The sequence below is a fragment of the Eulemur rufifrons genome, chromosome 17, assembly GCF_041146395.1.
Source record: "Eulemur rufifrons isolate Redbay chromosome 17, OSU_ERuf_1, whole genome shotgun sequence".
NCBI classification, from domain to species: Eukaryota; Metazoa; Chordata; class Mammalia; order Primates; family Lemuridae; genus Eulemur; species Eulemur rufifrons.
Genome location: NC_090999.1, coordinates 7,901,822 through 7,927,189, shown reverse-complemented (window position 1 = coordinate 7,927,189; position 25,368 = coordinate 7,901,822). Strand labels below are relative to the sequence as shown.

Below are 25,368 nucleotides of genomic sequence, written 5' to 3'. Positions count from 1 at the left end.
TTTGAAGCAATGGGGTTCCGCACACTTAGTTTGGGTTAGACTTCTAGTGCTAGTCCCAGCTAATCTTTAGAGAAGCTACATAACATTTTTAAGTGTGAGACATTTTAGACAATCAAATACCTACCTTACTGGGTCAGTGTGAGGAATTAATAAGTTAATGCATGTAAAGTACTTAGCAGAGCAGGGTACGTGGTAAGTAAATATTTAAAATATTAATGCCATTCTTATGTGATATTGTCATAAGTGGAATAGTCATTCCCAATCAGGTATGGGCAAAAAAAAAAAAAAAAAAAAAACTAGTAGAAAACTTTCAAAATGCACATACTAGAGCTCTATTAGCTATAAATTTTTATTCTGTAGTTCTGGGGGAGGTACCAGGCATTAAAGTATAGTTGTAGAGATTACTGTGAATAGTTAAGAGTCACCAATATAATAGTACTACTAAATTTTTAATGAAACCTAATAGAATTTTACATTGTGTGGAAATGCCAAAAAATGTGGCCTTCTTTATCCCTTGGAGTCCTATCATTTAGATGAATTAAATAACTGTGGTAAACATAGTTTATTTGGCTAACAAGGTATTTGGAAAGATAAAATGGCAGAGCAAAAGAAGAAGGCATCCCACAGAATGAAGGAATTGGTTAGAAAGAGGTGTTTTGTTACATTTTTATTGTATAGAAACTGTTCTGGAAAGGTGCCTATGATTCTGCTTCAGAGCGCTGATCCCTGTCATCTGCTGTCTTGCTAGGTAACCCAGGATGACATTGTAGTTGTTTAAAACATTAATCTGTCAGTTTTGTAAACTTTCGTGGACAGCTCTTTGCCATAGTTTTTGACTCACCAACGAGTTCTACACGGCTTTACAGTTGACATTGATTTGTTCCATTCCATCTTGACATTATGGCTTGTTCTTTTCAGATTTGTTGGACAGTTTGTTGTAGGCTTCCAATTATTACCCTGTCATTTGTGCCATTTTCCCTTCAGACTTGGCTTTGCAACATGTCTCTGTGGGATGAAATTAGCATTGCCAAGGGGTGTGGCCATGAAGTCAACTCATTCATGTGAAATGAGAATTAAAAGTGATGTGAGTAAAAATATCACCCAGGATTACTTAATGGTATAGATTGTGCAGAGATGGGTGCAGAGGTGAAAGGCACCAGGGAGCAAGAGCCCACCTACACAGAGACAGAGAAACCACAATCCTGTACTCTGACCCTTTCCTAGGTAGAAGAATATCTGAGGAAAAAGTCTTGACAATGAAAATGACCATAATCGACTTTCTAATGAAATACTTCAAAATGCTCGAACAGTCATTTTGCTCCATTATTGCAAGCATCATTACTAAGTCAGACTCCATTAAACCATTGAATCTTAGCTTCTGAAGAAAAAACAGCAATGATCTTTCATGCTCTTATTTTACATATAGCCAACTTGATTGTGTTAGCATTGGTGCTTCTGAGAAGCAGGTCTCATCTGCAGATGGGATGGGCAAGGCAAGGAGAGAGTGAAAGAAATATTGGAGGTGGTGGTGAGTCTCTGGAGGAAATAGAAAATTTGCTAAGACTCTTGCAGGAGCCAATGTGTGTATTAGGCAATGGTCAGGCTTAAGCAGGGAAGAGGGAGAGGTCAAGGTGGGGCAGAGGTGTAGATCAAGTGGATGGATCATCAGACAGGCACAGCAGCCATCAAATGAAGCCAACAGCAGGCGCGAAAATGGTGTCAAGACATCAGTCCCCAAGAAGTTTTGAGTTGTTAACAGAATGCTCCCATAATGGCCTCAGGCCTAGAGAATGATTGCTATCTTTGTTACTGACCCAGGGATTCTCTCAAAATAGAACCACATATGAACCCAAATTCCGGAAATAGAGGGCACAGAGGAAAGTTGACTGAAACTTGAAGTATCAGACATTCTTTAAATCTTTCTAACCAGGAACATGACCAGCACCTTGGTGTGGGATATGGTTATGCTTGGAAGGAGAGCAGAGAGACCAATTTATGCAAATTAGGATATTCTAGCTTAGGGAGTTCAGCAGATGGTACAAAGATGTGGGATGTTTTAGGTTCACCCTTTGCCCTGAGATTGCCAAGTTCTTTCACAAAATGATCTGACCTCCAAACAAAGAGTTTGAACCCTGTATTAACCCCTGCCCCCTTGCCAAAATGGTCATGGGATTTCTTAAAAAGGGATATAACCCCATAAACATAGAGAGTAGGTGAATAAAGAACCATTCTTCTCCAAGTTTGAGAGGCATCAATTGTTAGAATTACTTAAAGTCATATGAAGAAAGTGATATACTGCCAATAAACTATCACACACTATTAAATGTATGCCATCCCAATCTGAGAGCTAGTAAGCCCAGAGATATTAAAGTATAAAAATGTGGGTCTCAGAACTGATAAAATATGACAGATGGACAAAGTGGGAAATGACTCATCACATCTTAAAGAATGGCGTTCTAAGCAGTGGGGTAAATTAAAACGTGGACCAATTTATACAGGAAATCCTTTCAAAGGTGTTGGAGGTTGGGAAACGGGGCATCAGTACAGCAACAAGCTGGAGATTGGCTGCAAACCTGTTTAGATATCAGTTGGACCCCAAATCCCCTACCCCACCATGGCGAAGACCAGAGGTTGATTCCTGGGAGGGGGTGAAGTAAAGATTCTTTTGACTGAGGGACCTCAAGAATGAGTGTTTAAAGTGAGGCATTGAATAAATAAAATTTTGCTTGCTAAATTTTGCACCCCCCACTTCACCCTCACCTAGATGTAGCCCTGCACAGTTTGTGGAAGAAGGGCAGCCACAGATTTACACTCAAAGCTGGAGCTTGGAGGAGTCTTTGCTGGGAGTTCTACACGGTTCCTGCATGAACACACCCAACGCTTCTCCTGGAAGGGCGCAGCTAACAAGCCCCACTCGGACAAGGTCCGATCGGCTCTCACCCCTACAGGCAGATAGGAGCAGACTGCTAGAGAACGTGAAATACTTTCAAAGAGCTATGCCATGAAAGATGGATTCCAGAACAAACAGAAAATCACTGTAAAATAGGAACTATGCACAGAGAAGAAAACAAAGACAACAACAACATTAATATCATGGAGGAAGAAAAGAGATGATTTTCTATCCATTAAATAAATACCAGATGCTAATTAAAGAGAATGCTCAGAGAATAAAAGCTAACTCTTAGAAATCAAAGCACAATAACAGCAATGATTCACTCATTACAGACTTATATGATTAAAGTGAGGAAACTTTCCAGAAGGTAAAAAGCGATGGAAAAGTACAAGAGAAGATTAAGAGAAGAAAGTTTGAGGACCCATGTAGATTTTAGCATCTGAATAATGAGAGTTAAAGAAGAAAACAACAGTAACAAGAAAAATGTTTTAAAAGGAGGGAGAAAAGCATAAAAAAAATTTCAATAGAATTTCCTAAAACTAAACAATGTATTTCTAGGTTGAAAGGTCCCACTAAATGTCCAGCAAAATGTCTAAAAATAGAGTTATATCAAGACATATCATCATAAAAGCTTAGAACACTAGTGACCCAGAGAGGATGAAACAAGTTTTCTGGAGAAAGTAAAAGCAGATTTCATTAAAAAAAAAAATCAAGCCTCTAAAAGTTTTCACACTTCTAAATAGCAACATTGGAGGGTAGAAGATAATGAAACATTGTCTCAAAACTCTAAGGGGAAATGATTTCCAGCCTAGAATTCTCTATTTCTTTACCCAGCCCATTAACTAAGTGTGAGAGAAGAATAAAAACATAAGATGTGCAACTCTCAAAAAAAAAAAAAAAAAAATAGCCTCCCATTCATTCTTTCTATCTGGGAAGACATTTTCCCCGAGGAAAGTAGACAACTGGTGGGGGAGACAGGAAAGCACAGAAGAGAGAAACAGAGGAAATCCCACCATGGAGATGAATGGACATCCCAGAAGATAGCTGTGCAGAGAAGGCAGCCAGGCCAGGTTGGGGCAGGTCAGAGGTGCAGAAGAGATTTCACCAGTAGCTGCTACTGACATAATTATTTTGTGTGTTTGTGTTGAGAGAAGATTTATACAAATGGGGGGAGTTTGGGGTTTGATTAGTATTAAGTGTTATATAAAGAAAACTAAGCAAAGAAACACAAAGATCCAAGTTGTTAACTTAGGGAAAATAAAATGTCGTGTATTAATGGAAATGAAAGCATACAATAAATATCATGTGCATTTTGTCATAGTCTGTTCAGGCTGCTGTAACAAAATTCCATTAACTGCATAGCTTATACGTAGAAATTTATTTCTTACAGTTATGGAGGCTGAGAAGTCCAAGATCATGGTGCAGACAGGTTTGGTGTCTGGTGAGAGCCCAACTAAGCGCCGTCTTGGTTCACAGACAGCTCTTTCTCTCTGTGTCCTCACACGGTAGAAGGGGACAATGAGCTCCCTCATTCCTTTTTATAATATAATCATCATATCTCCCATAATCCTCCATCTCCTAATACTGTCATCTTGGGGGTTGAGATTTCAACACATGAATTTTGGTGGGGACACAAACATTCAGACCATAGCAGTGAAGAAGACTCACCATTGTTAAGATTTAACAATAATAAATGTTTACACTTCCTCAAATTTAGCTCACACCATTCTAACTAATGCTACATCACAATATTAAATAAAATATTTACTGTAGGAATTAATGAAACTATGAGTATGAGTTTTCTGATTTCAGTTTTCATACTGAGTTAGCTAAGCCCCCTCAAGAGACTTTACATGCTTTTATCCACTTAAAAACATATAGTAATAAAATATATTTAATTAAAGCAAATAAATCATTAATTTAGGATCTTTAGGAAAAAGTTATAAAACTGTATGATAATTTTTCTTATAATAATCCTAATGCATAATATGACTCAACAATATGCTATTCTGGGAGTGACACCAATTAAATCTGGCTCTCTGTAAATTTTAAGGAACTTTGGCATAATCGATCAGATAATTTTATGAATTTTTATGATCTCTAAAACAAAGTAATTTCCACACAGTAGGGAGATTTAGGTTCTCCAACATTACTTTGGTTTTTCTTAAAACTTCTTTTACCATAGGATATTCTCTCTGAAACACCAGCTACTCTAAATTCCCATGAAGTCGTCATGTCTCTGGACAGTTCCTGTATTACACTTTTTATAGCCTGATTTACATCACCCCTTGGCCATTGGAACTACCCAGGAAAAGACCATACTAGTGTTCTTTTGCCCCAAGGCTATTCTTTTATTTATTTGCCTTACTTCTATTGTTTCTTATACCCTCCAAATCTGCATAACCTTTACAGATCTTTCTTCTCTCTTCTTTCTTTATAGTCTCACCTTCACTGAATTAATTTAATACCTTACCTTCACTTATAACCAGTATTACAAATGTCACTGAATACATCCCCATGCTTTCATTTTTCCAGTTAATTTCTTGTATATTCACCTGGCATTATTGGCAACATCCCTCCCTTGAATGCTGTTCCATCTCAAATTCTCTGAGAAACCCAGGGGCTCATTCAGTTCTGAGAGATCTGTTCTCTCTCAAACACCAAACTGTGTTAGAACTGCATGTTGCCATCTTTCCACCCAAACCACAGCGTAAGGATCCCTTGGGTGCAAGAGAAACTCGTCCACTCTTGTGAAGATACTCTGGCTGCTCTAGGCGCCTTTAGGCCACAGGAACGGCCCATACCAAAGAGAAAAATCAGTCCTCAGTTGAAAAACCAATCAGTTGTCCCAGATTTGAAAGCCTCAGTTCCAGCCCTTCTTGTTCCCTATCATAGGCTTAGTTATCAATTCCAAACGTATTACCATGGCAAGGGAGAGTCCTGAGAGTTCCTAGCTCCAACGGTGTGCTGAGGCCAAGACAGCCCTCCCTATAAGCCTTATACCCTTGACTTGGGGTGAGTTAGGAAATTACTGCCTGGGAGAGTTTCCCCCTGCAGCGCAGAAAGGGGAACACAAACAGAGCCTGAATAGGGGAGACAGCACTGGGAGTCCAGGGAGGTAAAAGGGGGCTGGAGTTCACAAGTCCAGATACCAGAAGGGCAATCTGCAGAGGGCCCCCTTCTCATCGTCAATAGAGAACTGAGCAGCCCCTCTTTGCAAGGAAGCTCGCAGAGGCCAGGGAAATATCCCTGGTGCACAGGGCTGGGAACATGTGCCAGCACCAGCCAGCCAAGCTGGGAGACCCCATAATCCATGGGGGATTGAGTTGGTCTCTCAGAAAGGTCTGGCCTGGCTAGTACAGGGTAAGTAGCCTTAGATATGCGCTTTTCTGTTCCTCCTAACAAATCGTGAAAGCAAGACTCAAAAGTATCAAATTGTTTCCAAATAACTTCATGTGTCTCAGGACAGAGCTGAAGATATTTATGGGAATACAAACATATTCAGAACCTACCAACAAGGTAAAATTCCAAATGTTCTGTTTAAAGGTTACCGCTTGTCCAGAGTAGCAGAAAATATGATCCATAACTGAGGAGAAAATTCAGCCAGCTGAAACTGGCACAGGTATTAGAATTAACAAATAAGGACATTCAAACAGTTCGTATAAGCGTATTCTACATATTCAAAAAGTGAAGTCAAGTCATGAAAGACAAAAACCCCTAAATGAAACTTCTAGAGATATTTGATCATCAATGTCCGAATGAGATTAATGGCAGATCTTATGTTGTAGAAGAAAAGATTAGTTAATTTGAATACACTTGTAGAAACTACCCACAATGATACACAAAGAGAAAAAATAACTCAAATGAAAAGAGACCCCGTGAGCTGTGGAACAGTTCCAAGTGGCCTAATTCACATTTAATTGATGTAACTGAAGAACAGGAGGTAGTGGAGAAGAAAAAACATTTTTTGAAAAAACAATGGCTGAAAAAATTCAAATTTGATGGAACCTATAAATTCAGAGATCCAAGAAGCCCAGTGAACCCCAAACATAAGAAACATGAAGAAAACTACACCAGGAAACATCATCATCAAATTGCCCAGTGCCAATGATAAAGAGAAAAATCTTTAAAAGCAGAGAAAATCCCACCATATGGGTATACAGAGAAACAAAGTTAAGGATTCCATAGATTTTTTTTTTTTTTTTTTTTTTTTTTTGGTCATAATAAGTGCAAGTGAAACAACAGTGGAGCAAAATTGTCTTTCACAAATGGGGACAAGATAAATCCCTTTTTAAGTTCTGTCAAGCTGGGAGACTTCTTCACCCAAAGAACCACAGTACAAGAACAACTAGGGTCCTCAGACAAGGGAATTGAAGCCAGGCGGAAATACGGATCTGCACAAAGGGTTGAAGAGCACTGGAAATTCTGGTCCTTGGGAAGGCAGCTTGCAAATGAAAAAGTCATCTCTTTTTTTTTTTTTTTATTTCATCTTATTGTTATGGGGGATACAGAATTGCAGGTTACATACGTTGCCCATGTACCGCCTTTCCCCCCAAGTCAAAGCTCCAGGCGTGTCTGTTCCCCAGATAGTGCGCGTTGCACCCATCCTATAGGTATATATCCCTCCCTTCCCCACCTCCCCCTTCCCGAGTCAGCACCTTCAAGTGTTACCATTCCCCAAACGGTGCGCAATGCACTCATTGTGTAGGCATACACCCATCCCCTCCCCCACCCCCCACCTCAGTCTGATATCCGATTGGTGTCGTTCCCAGATGTGTATTTAGGTGATGATCAGGGAAACCAATTTTCTGGTGAGTACATGTGATGCTTGTTTTTCCATTCTTGGGATACTTCACTTAATGTAATGGGTTCCAACTCTCTCCAGGAGAACCATAGAGATGTCGTATCTTCATTATTTTGTATAGCTGAGTAATATTCCATATACCACAGCTTACTAATCCAATCATGTATTGATGGGCGTTTGGGTTGTTTCCACATCTTTGCTATTGTGAATTGTGCTGCTATAAACATTCGGATACATGTGTCTTTGTTACAGAATGACCTTTTTTCCTTTGGGTATATGCCCAGTAATGGGATTGCTGGGTCAAATGGCAGGTCTACTTGAATCTGTTTAAGATACCTCCATAATGCTTTCCACAGGGGTTGCACTAGTTTGCAGTCCCACCAGCAGTGTATTAGTGTTCCTGTCTCTCCACACCCACGCCAACATGTGTTGTTTTGGGTTTTTTTGATAAAGGCCATTCTCACTGGGGTTAAGTGATATCTCATTGTGGTTTTGATTTGCATTTCTCTGATGATTAGGGATGTTGAGCACTTTTTCATATGTTTGTTAGCCATTCTTATATCTTCTTTTGAGAAATTTCTATTCATGTCATTTGCCCACTTTTTGATAGGGTTGTTTGATTTTTTCTTGCTGATTTTCCTGAGTTCTAAATAGATTCTTGTTATCAGTCCTTTATCTGATGTGTAGTATGCAAAAATTTTTTCCCATTCTGTAGATGGTCTGTTTATTCTCGTGACTGTTTCTTTGGCTGTGCAGAAGCTTTTTAATTTAATCATGTCCCATTCATTTATTTTTGTTGCTGCTGTGATTGCCTTGGGGGTCTTTTTCATAAATTCTTTGCCTAGGCCGATGTCTATAAGAGTCTTTCCTACATTTTCTTCTAGAATTCTGATTGTATCACGCCTAAGGTTTAAGTCTGTTATCCACCGTGATTTGATTTTTGTGAGAGGTAAAAGCTGTGGGTCCTGTTTCAGTCTTCTACAAGTGGCTAACCAATTCTCCCAGCACCATTTATTGAATAGGGATTCTTGTCCCCAGAGTATATTCTTTCCCGCTTTGTCAAAAATTAGGTGACTATATGAGGATGGTTCTATATTTGGAAGTTCTGTTGTGTTCCACTGGTCTGTGTCCCTGTACTTGTGCCAGTACCAGGCTGTTTTAAGAACCACAGCCTTGTAGTATAGTTTGAGGTCTGGCAAATTAATACCTCCCATTTTGTTTTTGTTGCTTAAAATTGCTTTTGCTATACAGGGTCTTCTCTGATTCCATACAAAGTGTATAATTATTTTCTCTACATCTGTGAAGAATGATGTTGATAATTTAATAGGGATTGCATTGAATCTGTAGATCACTTTGGGTAGTATAGACATTTTAACAATGTTGATTCTTCCGATCCACGAGCATGGTATATTTTTCCATCTATTTGCAAGTTCTGCTATTTCTTTTCTCAGTGTTTCATAGTTTTCCTTATAGAGGTCCTTTACCTCTTTAGTTAGGTATATACCTAGATATTTTATTTTCTTTGTTGCTATTTTGAAGGGTATTGAGTCTTTAATTTGTTTTTCCAATTGTTATTGGTATATATAAATGCCTCTGATTTGTGTATATTAATTTTGTAGCCTGAGACTTTGCTATATTCGTTAATCAATTCCAGGAGTCTCATGGTTGAATCCTGGGGGTTTTCCAGATATAACATCATATCATCAGCAAAAAGTGAGAGTTTGATCTCTTCCTTCCCTATTTGGACTCCCTTGATTTTGCTCTCTTGCTTGATAGCTCTTGCAAGGACTTCCAATACTATGTTGAAAAGTAATGGGGACAGTGGGCAGCCCTATCTGGTTCCAGTTCTAAGTGGGAGTGCTTTCAATTTTTCCCCATTCAGAATGATGTTGGCTGTGGGTTTGTCATATATGGCTCGTATCATTTTTAGGTAGGCTCCATCTACACCTATTTTGTTAAGCGTTTTTATCATAAAAGGGTGTTGAATTTTGTCAAATGCTTTTTCTGCATCTAATGAGAGTATCATATGGTTTTTGTTTTTGCTTCTATTTATGTGGTGAATTACGTTTATAGATTTACATATGTTGAACCACCCCTGCATCTCTGGGATGAAGCCCACTTGGTCGTGGTGGATTATTTTTTTGATAAGTACTTGGATTCGATTTGCTAGTATTTTATTGAAAATTTTTGCATCTATATTCATGAGGGAAATTGGTCTGTAGTTCTCTATTTTTGTTGTATCCTTTCCTGGTTTTGGTATCAATGTTATATTGGCTTGGTAGAACATGTTGGGGAGAATTCCATCCTTCTCAATATTGGAGAATAGTTTATATAGGATGGGCACCAGTTCTTCTTTGTATGTATGGTAAAATTCAGGTGTGAACCCATCTGGACCAGGGCTTTTCTTTTTGGGAAGGTTTTTTATTGCTGTTTCGATTTAGACACACCTCTGGCTAGACTAACCAAGAGCACAAAAGTAAAATCTCTAATAACCTCCATTAGGAACATGAAAGGAGAAATCACAACCAATGCTACAGAGGTACAAGATATCATCTGTGAATTCTACAAAAATCTTTATGCACACAAACTGGAGAATGCGGAGGAAATGGACAAATTTTTAGAAACACATAGTCTTCCTAGGCTCAACCAGGAAGAAATAGAGTACCTGAACAGACCCATACCAAGAAAAAGTCATCTCTTATCACCTCCTTCCAAGTAAGACTGACACGAGGAAGACCACAGGGAGGTCACACCCTGTAGCAGGCACACCCAAGAGCAGCATCTGTCCTAGCAGAGGCCCAAGGCTTATGAATTCTGAATCAGATTTCCAAACTGTCTCGCCGTGTTGAACTGCTTTAATGCAGGAAAACATGCAGCACACAAAAGCACTTTAGATAATACGGATAATGAATTTCCATCTACTGGTGAGGGGTTCTGTATGGTCTTTAAGTGTTAAGATTTTTTTTTTTTTTTTCTTTTTGAGGTGTTATTAACTCAAAGGTCTGGGTTGGTTTACTGTTAGACAGATTTAAGATACAACATGGTATAAAGTCTGGAAATGAAAAATCTTCTAGAACTTGGATATGTTTATGGAAATGAACTGCCAAAAAAAAGCAGAACTTTAAGAGAGAAGGGGGAGGTTATATGCATGCAATGCATTGGGCAGATGTCTTGTTATTAATTTCTTACCAATAATGCTTGATGGCCTTTAGAAGATTAAAAGTTTGAGCTTAAACAACAACATGCTTTCTCAGTTTTAACACCTTGGAGGGAAAGTGGAGCTCTCATTTCCAAAGTGTCTTTTACCTAGATTCCCAAAATAATGTCAACATTAAAAAAAAAAAATCTGCTCTTATGGAAAAGAGCAAGGATATTTTTAATATATGTAGAGGATACACCAGATCCTACTTGTTAGAGATCTCACCCGAGTGTCCAGGTAACAGGTAAATAAAATATTTTCTAGAAAAATATATGCCTGCAACTTTGAGAGTTTTTGTTCTCTAAAACTGACCCCCACCTTATACAATATGAGAAAGCATTCTCATCTCCAAAACATAACTGTGCAGATAACTTATTTTTTAAAAGAAGTTAAATGTGACATTGTAAAGCATTTTCCTGAAATTTCCAGGTAGAATATGTGATTTTCTGTAATTATGTTTATTTTAAAAATTAAGTTTTTGAGAAAATAATCCATAAGGACTAAAATATGGTACAAAAGTCCTATAGTTGGAACAGCTGAGATCTTTGAAGTTCTGATTAAATAACTTTTCATTAAAGTTAATCCTTCAACAATGGATTTAAGACAGTTTTGTAGAAGCATGTTTCATTGGTTCAAATCGCTATTTTTTTAAGGTGCTATGTCAAAAATCCCAAAGGTTATGCACCTGTAATTAGTCTGTGTAGAATTTTCATTGTCATTCTGCAGGAATTTAAGGCATGAAAAGTGTAGGTTTTAAAGCATTATTTTTTCGATCTATAATATGTGAGTAATTTGAAGAGCAAATTAGTATACAGCAGAGAAGCAGCCGGAAGTCCAGGAGGGAGTAAACACACTATTAGCTCAGGTTAATTTTTCATGACGGTATCTCATTTAATCCTCATGTACATCTTATGAAATAAGTAATTTAAACTCATTTTACAGATGATAAAACAGATACTTAGATTAAATAGCTTGTTCAAGGTCCCACAACTAGTGGGGTCACAAGTCTGTCTGAGCTTCAAATTTTTTTTTTTTTTTTTATTGCACACTCTCCATTTTTCAAATTTGGCAACTTGGAAAGTCATATTATTTTTTTCCCCTCTGCCATCCTGTCATTCTGGTCTGAATTCCACCTTCCTTGTAGATGATAGAATTTATCTTGTTGGTGGGTTTCTTTCAGGAATTACAGTTTGAGAGGCTGACCCGCGAGCTGGAGGCTGAGCGGCAGATCGTAGCCAGCCAGCTGGAGCGATGCAAGCTTGGATCGGAAACCGGCAGCATGGGCAGCATCAGGTACCGGCGCTGCTCTCTTCCCTGTCTGTGCTTTGCGTTGCCGCTGAGAGTAAATCATGCTGTTTATCTTCTCCTTTCAAACCCGGCAGTGGAATTGGAACACTCAGTCAGATGTTGGAGAGAAATTGTAACTGACCTGATTTAAGATGTTCAAAAGGTGTCCAAAATGGCCCGATTTGTATTGGAAACTCTTTTAACAAAATTAATGCCTGCCCTGAATGCAAATTATGCATAATTTTACACAAAGGCAAGCTTTGCATTCAGTCAGCTTGCTGGAAATCAGGAGACGCCAAATCACAATCCCTCAGTTTAGTTCTTTCTTTTCTAAATGATCCAGAGTTACAGGTTCCTGAAATGAAAGAACATTTTGGCAGAACCTATCTTGTTTGCTAATATACGATGCTAAGACACAAAATTGCCCCATGATTATCAACCACACATGCAATTCCCCGTGTTCAAAACTATATACCCATCCAGAAATAGAAATGATTATTCAATTAGTGGTTTGTTTGAGATTATGAAATACTAAAAAAAAAAACCTTTTAGTCACATGACCACAAAATCAATTATCCTTCTTAGAACCAAACTTTCATATTTGAGAACATGAGGGTGTGTGTATGTAGATGTGTGCACGAGAGACATACTGAAGCTTTATAAGGCTTAACTTCCATTTCTCAAGAACCCATTGTGCTTTCCTACCATCTGGTTTGATGATGTGTTTTGGGCACTCTGCATTTTCCTGGAGGAAACAATAGCTACGGTGGCAAATAAACTGCAACAGTCAAGTGACTTAACACAATAGCAGTTTGTTTCTCTCTTATGGAACAGGCTGAAACAGGGAGTGCCTTACAGGGTACTTCTTCCCTGCCATGCAGTGACTAAGGACGCAGACTCCTTCTGTCTTGAGGGCCCTGCCATCCTTTATGGCCTCCTCCTCAATTGCATTGCTTTTTGGGTCACTGCACTCACAGTCCATTGGTGAGAACCAGTCACATGGCCTCTCATAGATGGAAGCAGGCAGGAATTCTTGGTCCTGGGTAGACAGCCACTCTGCAGATGCAATAGTGTGACTTTGGTGGACTCGTAGCTGCCTGTTGCCAGGAAAGAATGAAAATATCTTTGTATCCATTGCTCTAAAATATTTTCTCATAGTAAGAGTAAATTTGTAGTTGGACTGTTTCCTATTGAAGTCACATGCCATTAATCTTTTAATGTTGTTCTTTTCTTTGTTGGGCAGTGGTAATCACTTTTTCCTTTAAATGGAAATCACTGCACCCTGTGTTGTCATACTGGGTTAAAAACAAGGATGGAACATCAGTTTCCATTACAAAACCTTTTCTAGGATATGTGGAAGCATCTCCTTCTGCATCCAACTGCCTGGGGTATATGTTGCAGCAAATAAATGTATCATGATGTCTTAAACTCATTACAGACTTGTCTAAACATCCAGATTAAAGCAGGACAGATACAGAAAAGTAAAAGTGAATTGTGTTCACCTGAAATTGCTTTCATAAGGTTGACTGGTTGTAAGGTGGTGAGTCTAAGGGAGGGAGAAGATAGTATTTGTGTGTGTTTGATTTACTACATGTGGTTGTGTGTCTGAAGAGCTTTCTGTTAAAGCTGAACACCTGAGGAGAAGCTAAGTCTTTCACACTTTACAGGTTCATGTATACATACCACTGATTGACATCTGGTTTGCTTTGAAGCCTGTTGCTTCACTATTGATCTGTTTACCTTTTCAATCCATATTCCTAATCTTTCTATGTGACATTTTGCATATCGTCCACCTTTAACATTTTACCCCACCCCAGCCCCTGGTAGGAGTAGGCCTGGGGAACCATGTTGTAGCCTGTGCCTCAATTTCCAGTTTCTGACTGGACCACAAATGGATCTGCCTGGCCTGTGAGAAATTAGGTTCTTACTCTTGAGAAGTGAAATCAGTGACCCCAAATGTGTGCCATCGATGGTGGGTGCTAGGTGATGGTGGCCTTAATGGTTGTGTGCTAGTGGAGGACTCTGTGGGGACAGAGAGCAGCCCAGCAGAGAGACCACATGGTCTCTGAAAGTCAGTGAGACTAGTTCAGTTGTCATTAGAACTGGCTGCATTTTATACGTTGCATCCATGAGATTACCCATTAACTCCTTAAAATCTGTCTTCTTCCCTAATTTGATTTGATTTATCTTGAATTGATTTCTTTTCTTAGGCCCAAAGTGTTCTGAATAAGATACATCGGTGAACTACCAAAGTAGACAGAAAAAATGATCCCATGACAACTTTTGGTCCTTTAATGCTATGTCTTGTATCACTAGCTCACAGCTCATAATATATAATCAATAAATCAGAGTCAAATAACAGTGTTGAGTGAAGATGACACAGCCTAATTATTTCTCCTTGCCATATATAATATCAAGCTTAATTATTTTGTATTTTGGAAATCTCTAATGTATGAATCTGCATTAGTATAATGCAAGCAATTTACTAATATTTCACCAGAGAACAACCAATGCATATCTTTCACTGTTCTTTTTTGTCATAACCTACTTGTTTGCTCAGCTTCAGAAATGCATTTTTGGAAATTCAAATCTTCATTAAAGGTGATAGACTAACCTAGTTAGCACATCAAAAGAAATATTTAAACAAAAATAGAATATCAATTTTTTTTTAAAAAAAGAGGACAGTTTAAAAAGTCAGAATCATTTAGATTCTGATTCATACTCTTAATAATACTGGGAGGTAGGTGGAAGAGTTTCTTAGAGGAAACAAAATAAAATCAAGTAATGTTTTGGGACATATTTGTATATATTAATAACAGGTAGAAATGGCTCATAAATGTAATTTGGTTTCACCTCTGCCTTTATTGATGGTAGGAAGTTGCCTCATCTGATTCCTAAGATCTCTTTCCTGGTAGTCACATCAACATTTTAACTCACTGAAAAAAAAGTTATTAGTATGCATTTATAACAATCAACTTTACAGCAGTCTATGGGATACTAAATGAGAACACTGAGATGGGGGACAGGGAATCTGGAGATACTTATTTTTGTAGCAGATCGGCTCCTGCATCCAACTGTCTAGGTTATAAGTAGCTGCAGTTAGAAACATTGTGATGTCTTAAACTCATCATAGGACTTTGTAAATATCCAAATGCCTATCATAGTTTCCAGAATTCAGACCAATCAATGGTCATCTAGTGTTCTCAGTCACCTGGAAAGGAATTGTACCTTTTCTCCTTCCTGTCTTGGCTTTCCCAGAACCTGTTGTCAGACCAAACCCTTCCAACCGGTTGGATCCTTCTTTCTCCTACAAATAGACATTTCAGTCCCATACCTCCTCCATGATTTCCAAGAACCATCCAAGACTGGAGGCAGGAACATCAAGATTTGTGGTGCTCTGACACGTGAATCCTCTGGGTGAGACCAGAGTAATAGGAGAGAGAAGAACAACAGTTTTACTGTCAGGGGGATCACAGTTCAAGGCACTGTGCTAAATGCATTGCATGTTGCATGAGTGGAGAAGCAGGCTACTAGGATATTGGACTAAAATGGACTTGAACACTGGAGGCAGTTATGATCTCAGTGAACATGAAGTCTGAGGGCACACAGGGGCTTTGGCTGTCTCAATGGCACCATGACCCTAGGTCAACCTCTCTGTGAGTCCCCTGGCATTGTCCTGATGGTCGTAAGACTGTGGCCTCATCTCTAGGCACCAGAGACTCAACCATGAGCATGCAGAGCTGGAAGGGAGGGAAAGGATTTACATTCTCTCTCTCTCCTCTCACCATAAATATACACACATATGTATATATAGCTATATAGTATATTAATTATATTATGAATTACTAATAATGTACAACGTATATAAAAAATATTTCCCAGAGGTCTCCACATGGCCAGCCAGGGTCTTGGGGGAGTCTCGCAAACTGCAGACTCCTCCTCAGTGATTGTACACATTGATGCCAAAACCAAATTACGCATTTAGTAGCCAGAGGGGGAGCATGGATTGGGGTCACGCTAGGTTAAGCCCCAGCAGCTCCCAATTACATGTTACCCATGTAGTCCTCACAACTGCCTGCAAGATAAGTATTATTTTTCACATATGCAGATGAGGAAACAAGCTTGAAATGTTAATTAACTTGACCAAAGGATGCTTGAGGTAGGCAGAATTCTAAGATGTTCTCCATGGTTCCCATTATCGTTGGTGTCTCACAGTCTATAATGCGGGGGATTTGAATGTGAACGGGTCTCCCTCCTGTAATTGTGCTATGTTATATGGCCCTGTTGTCTTTAAGAGAGAGATTACCTGGGTGGGCCTGAACTAATCACACAAGCCCTGTAAATCTAGGTTTAGAGATCAGAGACAAAGGAAGTCAGAAATTCAACTCTGAGCTAGAGAGATGTGACACAAGATAAAATGTCTATTGCTGGCTTTGAAGGTGGAAGGACTGTGTGGCTAGCAGTGAAGATGGCACCTTCCAGCCGAGAAGGATCCTGCGCCCACAGCCAGTACCTCAGTCCTGCAGCCCAAAGGAACTGAATTCAGCCGACAATCTGAATGAATCTGGGAAGGAATTATTCCCCAGAAGCTGCAGAAAGGAAAGTAGCCCTGCAGAAATTTTGATGATAGCCTTGTAAAATCCTCAACAGAGAACCCAGTCACTCTTGAAATTTACAAAACTTATAAAACCATTAGCCAAAACAGTGGGTATTGTTTGTGGTAATTGGTTATGCAGTAATAAAGAACTAATACAATGCTTTTTAATTGGTTATATTAGATATATACGATAAGCTGAATTCTGAAAGTTTTTGAGAGAAAAATTTTATTCTGTGGCAATATATATTATATTCAAAAGTTTAATATGTATAGCCTGTTTTATTTTTCATGCATATATGCATGCATTTGGACTGAAATGAGTTTGCAGCTTTGATTCTGAGGAGTGAAAGTATTTGAATGTGCAGTGGACTGATGGTTTACTGTAGAATAATGACAACCAATAAAGCAATCATCTTTAGCCTCATCATTTTTATAGTATAGACCCCAAGACTCCGACTGGAGTCATTGACATCCAAAAGGACAAAATATAATAAATATAAAAACTTGGTTGCTCCATGCAAGGAGTTCTTTCTTTCCCACATATGAACTAGTGAATTCTTTGCAAGCCTAAGTTTCTGCCATAGTCTGCCATATTTTGGAGAGTGGGCTGCAAAAGGAATAAATGTTTTAAATGTTATCAAAGGTCATTCTCCCTATTAACTAACTTTGTGAGCCCAAATGCCAACAATTCTATAAATAGACTCTAAAAATCTTTTCCACATCTACAAAAAAGTCAAGCTTATTTTAGAGAAAATGCTGATTTCTGGTTAAGGTAGTTACTAGTATTTAGTAAACAAACATAAGTCAAGTAGTAACATACTTTTTGTGAGAATGAAATTTATTTATTTAAAAGCATGATCAGTGAATTTTCTTAAGGAAATAGATCATACATGAATATAATTGTTTCCCAAAATAAGACATTTTGTACATTTTTCATTACCCTGCAGGATATGATATTTAAACAAATTGATGAGTTACATTTATTTTTTTAAATAAAGAAGTAATAAATTTTCAAACATATTAACTTTTGAAAACCAGATGTCTTAAATATTAGAGCAACTGCTTTTTAATTTTTTTCAAAGAAAGTTTATATGTACATATTTCTATACATACATAGCCAAACATTTATTTAGTTGAAAGTACAAATCACCCATAACCGTAGAATTTTAGATCTTTACCACAGTGAATACATGCTTGCCAGCTAGAAAAAAAGTTAGATACCTTTTAATCATTTTTATTGTTTTTTTATAATTTTATTTTTTATTAAATATAATTTTTATTTTAAAATTAGAGAGTAGCCGTTAGTTTACATACTGGGAAATAATCATTTCTCATGAGGCTAAATTATTACTCCTCCAACAAATTTGTACTGATTTATTTAAACAACACAATTAGATATTGAGCTGTTATTTGGAATTAACATGCAGTCATCATTTCATCATTTCCAAAGTCTCAGACTCTCTCCTTCACTATAAAAACAGAAACAAAAAAATTACGGGAACCCTAGACATATTTTGGAGATTTCTTTTTTCTGCGTTGCCAATTTTGTTTTTTAAAAGTAGTTTTTCTGTCTTGATTTCCTTTCAGTCTAAATTCCAGAGCAGAAACTTCCCTCATGAATATTCCTAATTTTCTTAAGTCCCTTTAGGGACCATTGTCGCTCTTGTCTTAACCCCTCTACCGTCATCTTTCACATCTCTCCGTTTAAAACATTTCCTAGCCTATGGTCGTTTGCCTTTCCATGCTGAGATTATTCCTGTAGGACTTGCTATTATAGTTTTTCCTTTTTCCTACATAAATTAGGAGAAATATTCTGGACTACTTTCCGGGACCTCAAGACTTACCTCCAGGCTGGCCAAGCATCATCAGATTTCTGCTCAGGTTTCCACTCTCTTTCTCCTCCAGAAATAGCAGGAGCATTTACAGCTATTGCTCCTTTAACAGGGAAGCACTTATTCCTCTAATCCTCTCTTTTCTTCTGGTCATCAGCCCTCTGAGCCTTTTTCATCTAGCCTGGAGTCCAAGGTCACTACATTGAGCCAGCTCTATATAGTATCCCAGATTCCTTTGATCTCCTTATCCTGAAGTGAAATTTACAGCCTGGATTAAAACTGCTGCCTCCTCCTACCTACATTAAAGCTGTGCTGAGCCTTCAAAACCACTAGAAGCAGGTGTTTGTCCCTCCTCTGTTTCCTGCACTAGTCTGTAAGAAGTTTCTCCAGGGTAGGGACTAATATATGCGAAACTGGTGGCAACACACAGTAACTGTTCGATCAATGCTGAATCAGTGAATGAATGAATATATAGCACTTTTATTACTCTTTTTATCTCTTTGGGATTATGTTGACAAAGTCACCAGTCATATTAATCTATAAATATTTCCATCTTTATAACTTCCAGAATACATGTTATGTATCTGATTTATGTATTATCTATTATATATATTTATATATATTATATATTTATGTATATTTATAACACATAATTAATATATTGTTTGATACCTAATAGGTGAAATATTATATGTTATTCTGACCTTGCCAGATGAGAATATTCATTCCAATTGGTTTTCATGAAAATGTCTACTTGGTTAAATGCTACCCTAGATTCCAGGCTGGTTGGCTTGATGTTTCTATATGAGCAACTATGGTTGACTTGGTCTCATACTTTCACTCTGATCTTAAGAAGATAATGATAATAGTGATAGTAATGATAATTATAGTAATAATTTAAACAATAATAAAGACAGTATTTATTGAGCAATTTCCATAGGCCAGGCACAATTTTAAATGATGTAGATAGATTATGCCCTGGCCTCCTCCGTAACTCTATGAGTTAAGTTTTAATTTTTTCCACTTTGTAGATGAGAACATTGAGATACAGAGAAAAAAATTCACTTTCCCTAAATTCAAAGTGTCGAGACATTGAGTTTTGAACCCAGGTATCTGTAGTCCCCAGTCACATGCATTAAATGTCACACCACAAGACTGTCATTCAGTCCTGCACAGTGTCTTGGGTCATGTTGTAAACAACCCTCTCAATGTCTCCAGTCCATTTTCACCTTAGGGATGCAAACATTTTTATAGTGATTTGCTGTTTCTTTCCCTCTCATCTACCACAATGATTACAGTTATTTTGAGATTCTTCATCTGAATATATGTCTGAGATTCATATTTATACAAATGAAGTAAAGAGGTTAATAGTATATGCTATCATTATTATTAAATACATCCATAGTAATTATTCAGAGTTCTTTTGCAAATTGCTGATGGACAAAGTATACTAATATTTATGTCTGTAAATACCAGTCATCATATTAAGTAGAATGTTCTAAATTTATTTGGAAATAATAAATAGCCAGCTGACCTAAGGATTCAAGATAGGGCCTTAAAAAGGTTGACTACTGATTGGTAATAAGCATTTGCTTACTGTTTGATATATTTCTTATATCAGTGACTATATATTAACACTTTTCTATCAATTTTGAAGCCTGGCTTCTTTCCAAAATGTCATCTGATTTCAAAAATACTAATATCATTTTTATATCAAAAAGTAATCAATATACCACATTTTAATTAGCAGTATCACATTATAAAACAGATCATTTAAGAAAACTGATAGTGATGAATTTTCAAATTTAATATTCTGATTGGTAGAGAACTGAAAACCTTTATCAGTTTAATGTCTAGAAGATTTTCTATATTTTCTCCTATTCATACAGCATGTTTTTTACTCATAGATCTGAAAGATGGAGTTAGTAGTTCCACAAATTATAGCTAAATCTCATCATTGTGTTTTTATGGTATTGCCTAGTTTTGCCTTGGAAAATATTTTTAATTTCTCTGATATTCATTTTTTCATCTACAAAACTTGGGATAATACTCTTCTGTAATTTTGCAATGATTAAATGAGAAATATAAGTAAAGCATCCCACACACCAACTATTACTAGTGAATCATATATATTTTTCCTTCTTGATGAATATGGAAAGAATCTTTTCATTGAAGTCTCTGAACTTATTTTTCTACAAAAGATTATAAAATGGTTCCTCTCACTGTGGGCTAAAAAGATGTGTCAGAATAGCAATACATTTGTCTCCTTAATAACATAGACTAGACACCTATACAGAAATTGACACGATAAAATGAAAGAAAGCTTGAATCGACTTCCCTTTCACATGGGGCACTTAATAGGGCTCTGGACCCACTGCTGCAACTAAAGGTGGGACTTTTGATATTGTTTGATCATAAAAAGAAAAGTGGTAGAGCAATGATACCATATGTATGAGAAGAAATGCATGATAAATTAAGATATAGAAGCCGGTGACTCTTTGAAAGATAGTATTCAAACAGGGAGCAAAAGATGACTATATTGGCCAAAGTATGCACGCTCCATTCTTCTCCCTGGTATGTATTAATATAAACATATAAATATGATGAGAAGTGGAAGGGTCTGTTGATGAAGGCATCTGTGTGTCCCTCACGTCCACTCTGCCTTCATTCCGATGCGGAAGGTCAAAAAGCTTTTAGCAAGTTACATATTTATATATTTTTTATAATCATTATAGAGGATTGGAAACCACTGATATTTCAACTGACAAAATAATAATGAGCATTTGGCACACTTAAGAGGAAAGCACTTTAGTCAGTCAACACTCAGATGACTACAGCTTGGTAAACACCATGAACTATTATCCCGAGTGTTCACATTATTAGGATAGAAAAAGAAACAGGGGGTATAGAAAAAACAATTAAGTGTGGGAAGCTCATGGTCTTGGCAGCAGCACATTTAAAGTGTGACTGGGGGCGGGGGGCAAGTCATTTGGGTTTCTGGGACTCAGTTTTCTCATGTATAAAATAGGAAACAGGTGCCTCAGTTTGTTCCATGCTCTTCCTCTGAATATTTTAATAAGGAGGTATTACTGAAACTTGAGTAATAAAGTAATGAAGTACTGAGATTTGGTGCTTCAAAGGAAAGCACATTAGATGTCTATATATTTATTTAAATATTTTTTCAATATAAGAATTTCCTGTTCGGTCAAAGCATGGAATTTAATCTCCTCTTATGTCAAAGTATGGTCTTTATATTAAGGAAAACACAGTTTAAAAGAAGTTTATAAACTGTCTCAGATGGTCCAGATGTTTTCTAGTTTGGCTAAAAATTAAGATAAAGACAGAGAACTGGAAAAGAGTTGTTCACACTGAGGGATCACTTGGTGTGGGCCTTTTAAGAATAATGGTTTCACTAAAGAGAATATGGTTATGCAGTAGTGTGAAGAGCGCACCATGTTAGTGAGCACTGCTTGTGCCTCAAAGATGACTGTTTTGTGGCTCTTACCATCAAATACAGAGAGAGGACTAGAAACAGGTAAAACATGATGAAATATGTTGGTGCTGTGAAGAAAGCAAGACGTGATGCCGTGGATTGTTTTGCAGAGGGATATGTCTGTGTCAAGGGTGTGAAACATTGGAAAGGACAGAAATGCGGCAAAGGCGTTGCTCGGAGGGTAAATGCAAGGTCCGAGAGACAAGCCTCAATTTGGGATCAGTGTGGTTAGAACACGGAGTCCACTGGGCAGACAGGTGATGGGGGAAGGATGGAGACCGAGCGTGTCTGTTCTGTGTGTGGCCGTGTACTGTGTGTCCAGCTCGAGACTGCATTTTGATGAGTAGGCAATAGAACATCGAAGGGAATGGTTAGAAGCCCACGGAAGCTGGTGAGCAGAGCAAGTTAGAGATGGTCGCCCCTACCTAGGAGATTGGTCATACCCGCTTAAGCCAAGGTGGTGAGTGTTTCCAGAGGCTTTAGAGTTAGAGTTGAAAGGTTGCAAGTTGGCGTTGGGAAGCTATCATTTACTTAAAAAAATAATAATAATAACATTTGGTAGGCTCATCCAATACTGTGAGCTTAACTTTTACCACAAACATTACCCATTTTCAACAAAAACCCTTTACTTTTTTTTTAAATTTTGTCGTATGTGAATGTATTTTAATTCCCTTTTATCCAGGAGAAACTACCATAGAATTTTAAATTTAAGAGATTGCTGTGTTAGCAGCAGGCAGCAAAGATGTCGCCTAATTAGTTGACAGTAAAGCCATATTCATAAGCCCCAGTCTTCTCAAACATCTGTTTGTTTAGTACCTCAAGAGCTGAGGAAGTTTAAAAATTGTCACACATTGTTGTTTAGTCTTACGCACTTGTTTGAGAATGTAACTCTCAGCAAGATTCTATTGAAAAGATCTGTCCAAGGAATTGATTGCCATCTTTACTAAAAATTTAGCAATTAACCTTCTCTTCCTAATGTGTGAATGATGGTATCCACCTGTTGAGAACTCGTCGTCATTTTGACATACCTCACTTAGTGTCATTCTTGTATGACTCACACATTGCTTGTCATATCATAAATGCCCAACAAATACTGAAGCTCTAATTTAAGGAGGTGATGTAGGGTCCTGGTTAAGACAATGGGTTTTGGAACCAGTGAGTTGGGGATTTGAATCTCAGCTCTGCATATTATTACTGTTTGCAACTGGGAAACCTATGGGTCCTCTAGAAACCCCATTTTCCTATACATAAATTAGGGAGAATAACACTTACCTTAGAAGTTTGTCTTAAGGATTAATGCAGAAGTGGTTTTAAACAATTAGCATAGTGTTCATCACTGAGAAAGTATTCAATACATGTGTGCTGATCCTCTTCTTAGTTAATTAATTTCTGTAAGTATTACAATTGTGACTCTCTTGTCATATATACAAGTAGATAGGAAATGCCGTGATTTACACAGAGAAATATTATTTACTTATGTTTTCACTTCTTTTTCTTTTATTTAATGGGTGATTATGATGATATAAAATTAACTTCAGATAGAGCATTGTAGCCATTGCCATTTTCTGCCAGAGAACACCACAGTAGAGCAATGTTCTTAAATTAATGTGTGAGTAATATGTGTATGATAACATAGCCATGATGCATGCAAATATCACACTGTTTGGGACACAGTCTCATTACTATGAAAATTGTATTTGCCCTCAGGTGGATAGTTGCTCAAGGTCAGTGTAATTTTGAGGTCTATGTTCTACTATTAATAATCTTCACTTAATTCCCTTGTAACCTGATGCTAGAAAAGAATTTTACCAAAGAGGTTAATGTGGGAATGGGGAAAATCCTCAATGTTACCTAACCGTTGGAATTGTTAGCATTTTTTAAAGCCTCAGGAGTGTTTGTGGAGGGACTGTGGAAATTTATGGCATCCTTTGGGACTTGCATCTAAAAGCTGGAGTCTGCCTGTGGCCAGGTGGCTGGGTACTGGGGTCAAACAAACAAAGACAAATGTAGGAGAGCATGAGTTTGGGACACCCTCCACTCTGACAGGAACGGAAAAAGATCTTACTCATCCATTCATTCATTTGTTCATTCAACACATGTAAATCATGGACATACTATGTATCACACGATGTTATAGACATTGGGAATATAGACATGGATAAGAAAAACAAATTACCTGCCCTCAAGCAACCCACAGACTTAAGGATGTTACATTTCTTAGCAGGGAAGATAACAAGAACTTGCCCTGGTTAAGACTACTCTCCTAAGTATCTATAACAAAATGTATATCAAGCTAACCTTTATGTACATTATAGAGCACTTAATACTAGGATAAAACAGCAAGTGCATCATCAAAATTCAAGAGAGGGAATTAAATTAGCTCTGTTCTATTTAAACTACCCTTTAGGGTAGGGATAGAGAGATATATTTTAAGCTTAAACCTGGTCATTTCAAGCAGTTATTATGTTTGGTTAATGAACTAGCATTCCAGAGAGAAAAAAAAATTAATCAGGAATTTACTTTGTGTGTAACTCTTGGAGTCAGAACAAAGGAATAATAAACTAATGAAGAAATAATGCTCCATAGAATATTTGAGAGGCTTTAAATAAATATTGGAAACTTCAGAATAAAGGAATTTTAAGAAATAAAATATAAAAGAACAAGTGGTGGTACTGTCAGAGGTTTGGATTTGGCATTTTTTCACAGATACAGCTTGCCTCATTATTCCTGTGGGAATTGTTTCATTTAAGTCAGAAAAGTACAAAACCAAATAAATCTCTGAGATGCTAATGAGACATAATGAGAAGATATAATACTTCCAACTAAGAGTGTTCTCTTATAGTGGACTAAATGATAGACCATTTAAAAATGTTACCATTTATTAATAGGACTTTAGTTATAGGGCAAAGAGAATTTGTTTGAGATTGTGCTATACAAATATATTTTTCAGAAACTATTCTTATATTTTAAGATAGTAGCATACATCTTATGATGAAGTCTATGATATATACAATTGCAAGTATGCAGTATTTGTATATTAATGGTTTTAAAAAATGCTGCAACTCTGCTGAAGAAATAGAATTTGACCAATAATTGCTGGATATACCTCTCTGCCTTTTCTTCATTGTCCCTCTCACAACATGACAGATAAAAACTTTTCTGAATTTTGTGTTTATTCATTACCATGAATTTGTTATAGTTTCCCACATGTAGGCATCCTAATAAGTGAAGTATTATTTGGTTTACCTGTTTTTGAATTTTAC

At 37.3% G+C, this 25,368-nt stretch overlaps 1 protein-coding gene across 6 annotated transcripts in view; it reads left to right on the top strand.

The window, feature by feature from the left end:
• CTNND2 (catenin delta 2) overlaps positions 1–25,368 on the top strand; it is an 826,820-nt gene that overhangs the window by 291,422 nt on the left and 510,030 nt on the right. For 5 of the 6 annotated variants that reach the window (XM_069491984.1, XM_069491978.1, XM_069491981.1 and 2 more), the window contains one exon: positions 12,077–12,189. Coding sequence is in view for 5 of the 6 variants with exons in the window: in XM_069491978.1 (XP_069348079.1) it covers positions 12,077–12,189 (113 nt within the window). In the remaining variant the exon portion in view is untranslated. Of the gene's footprint in view, positions 1–12,076; positions 12,190–25,368 lie in introns of those variants that run through there. The other variant, XM_069491977.1, reaches the window with a different exon arrangement.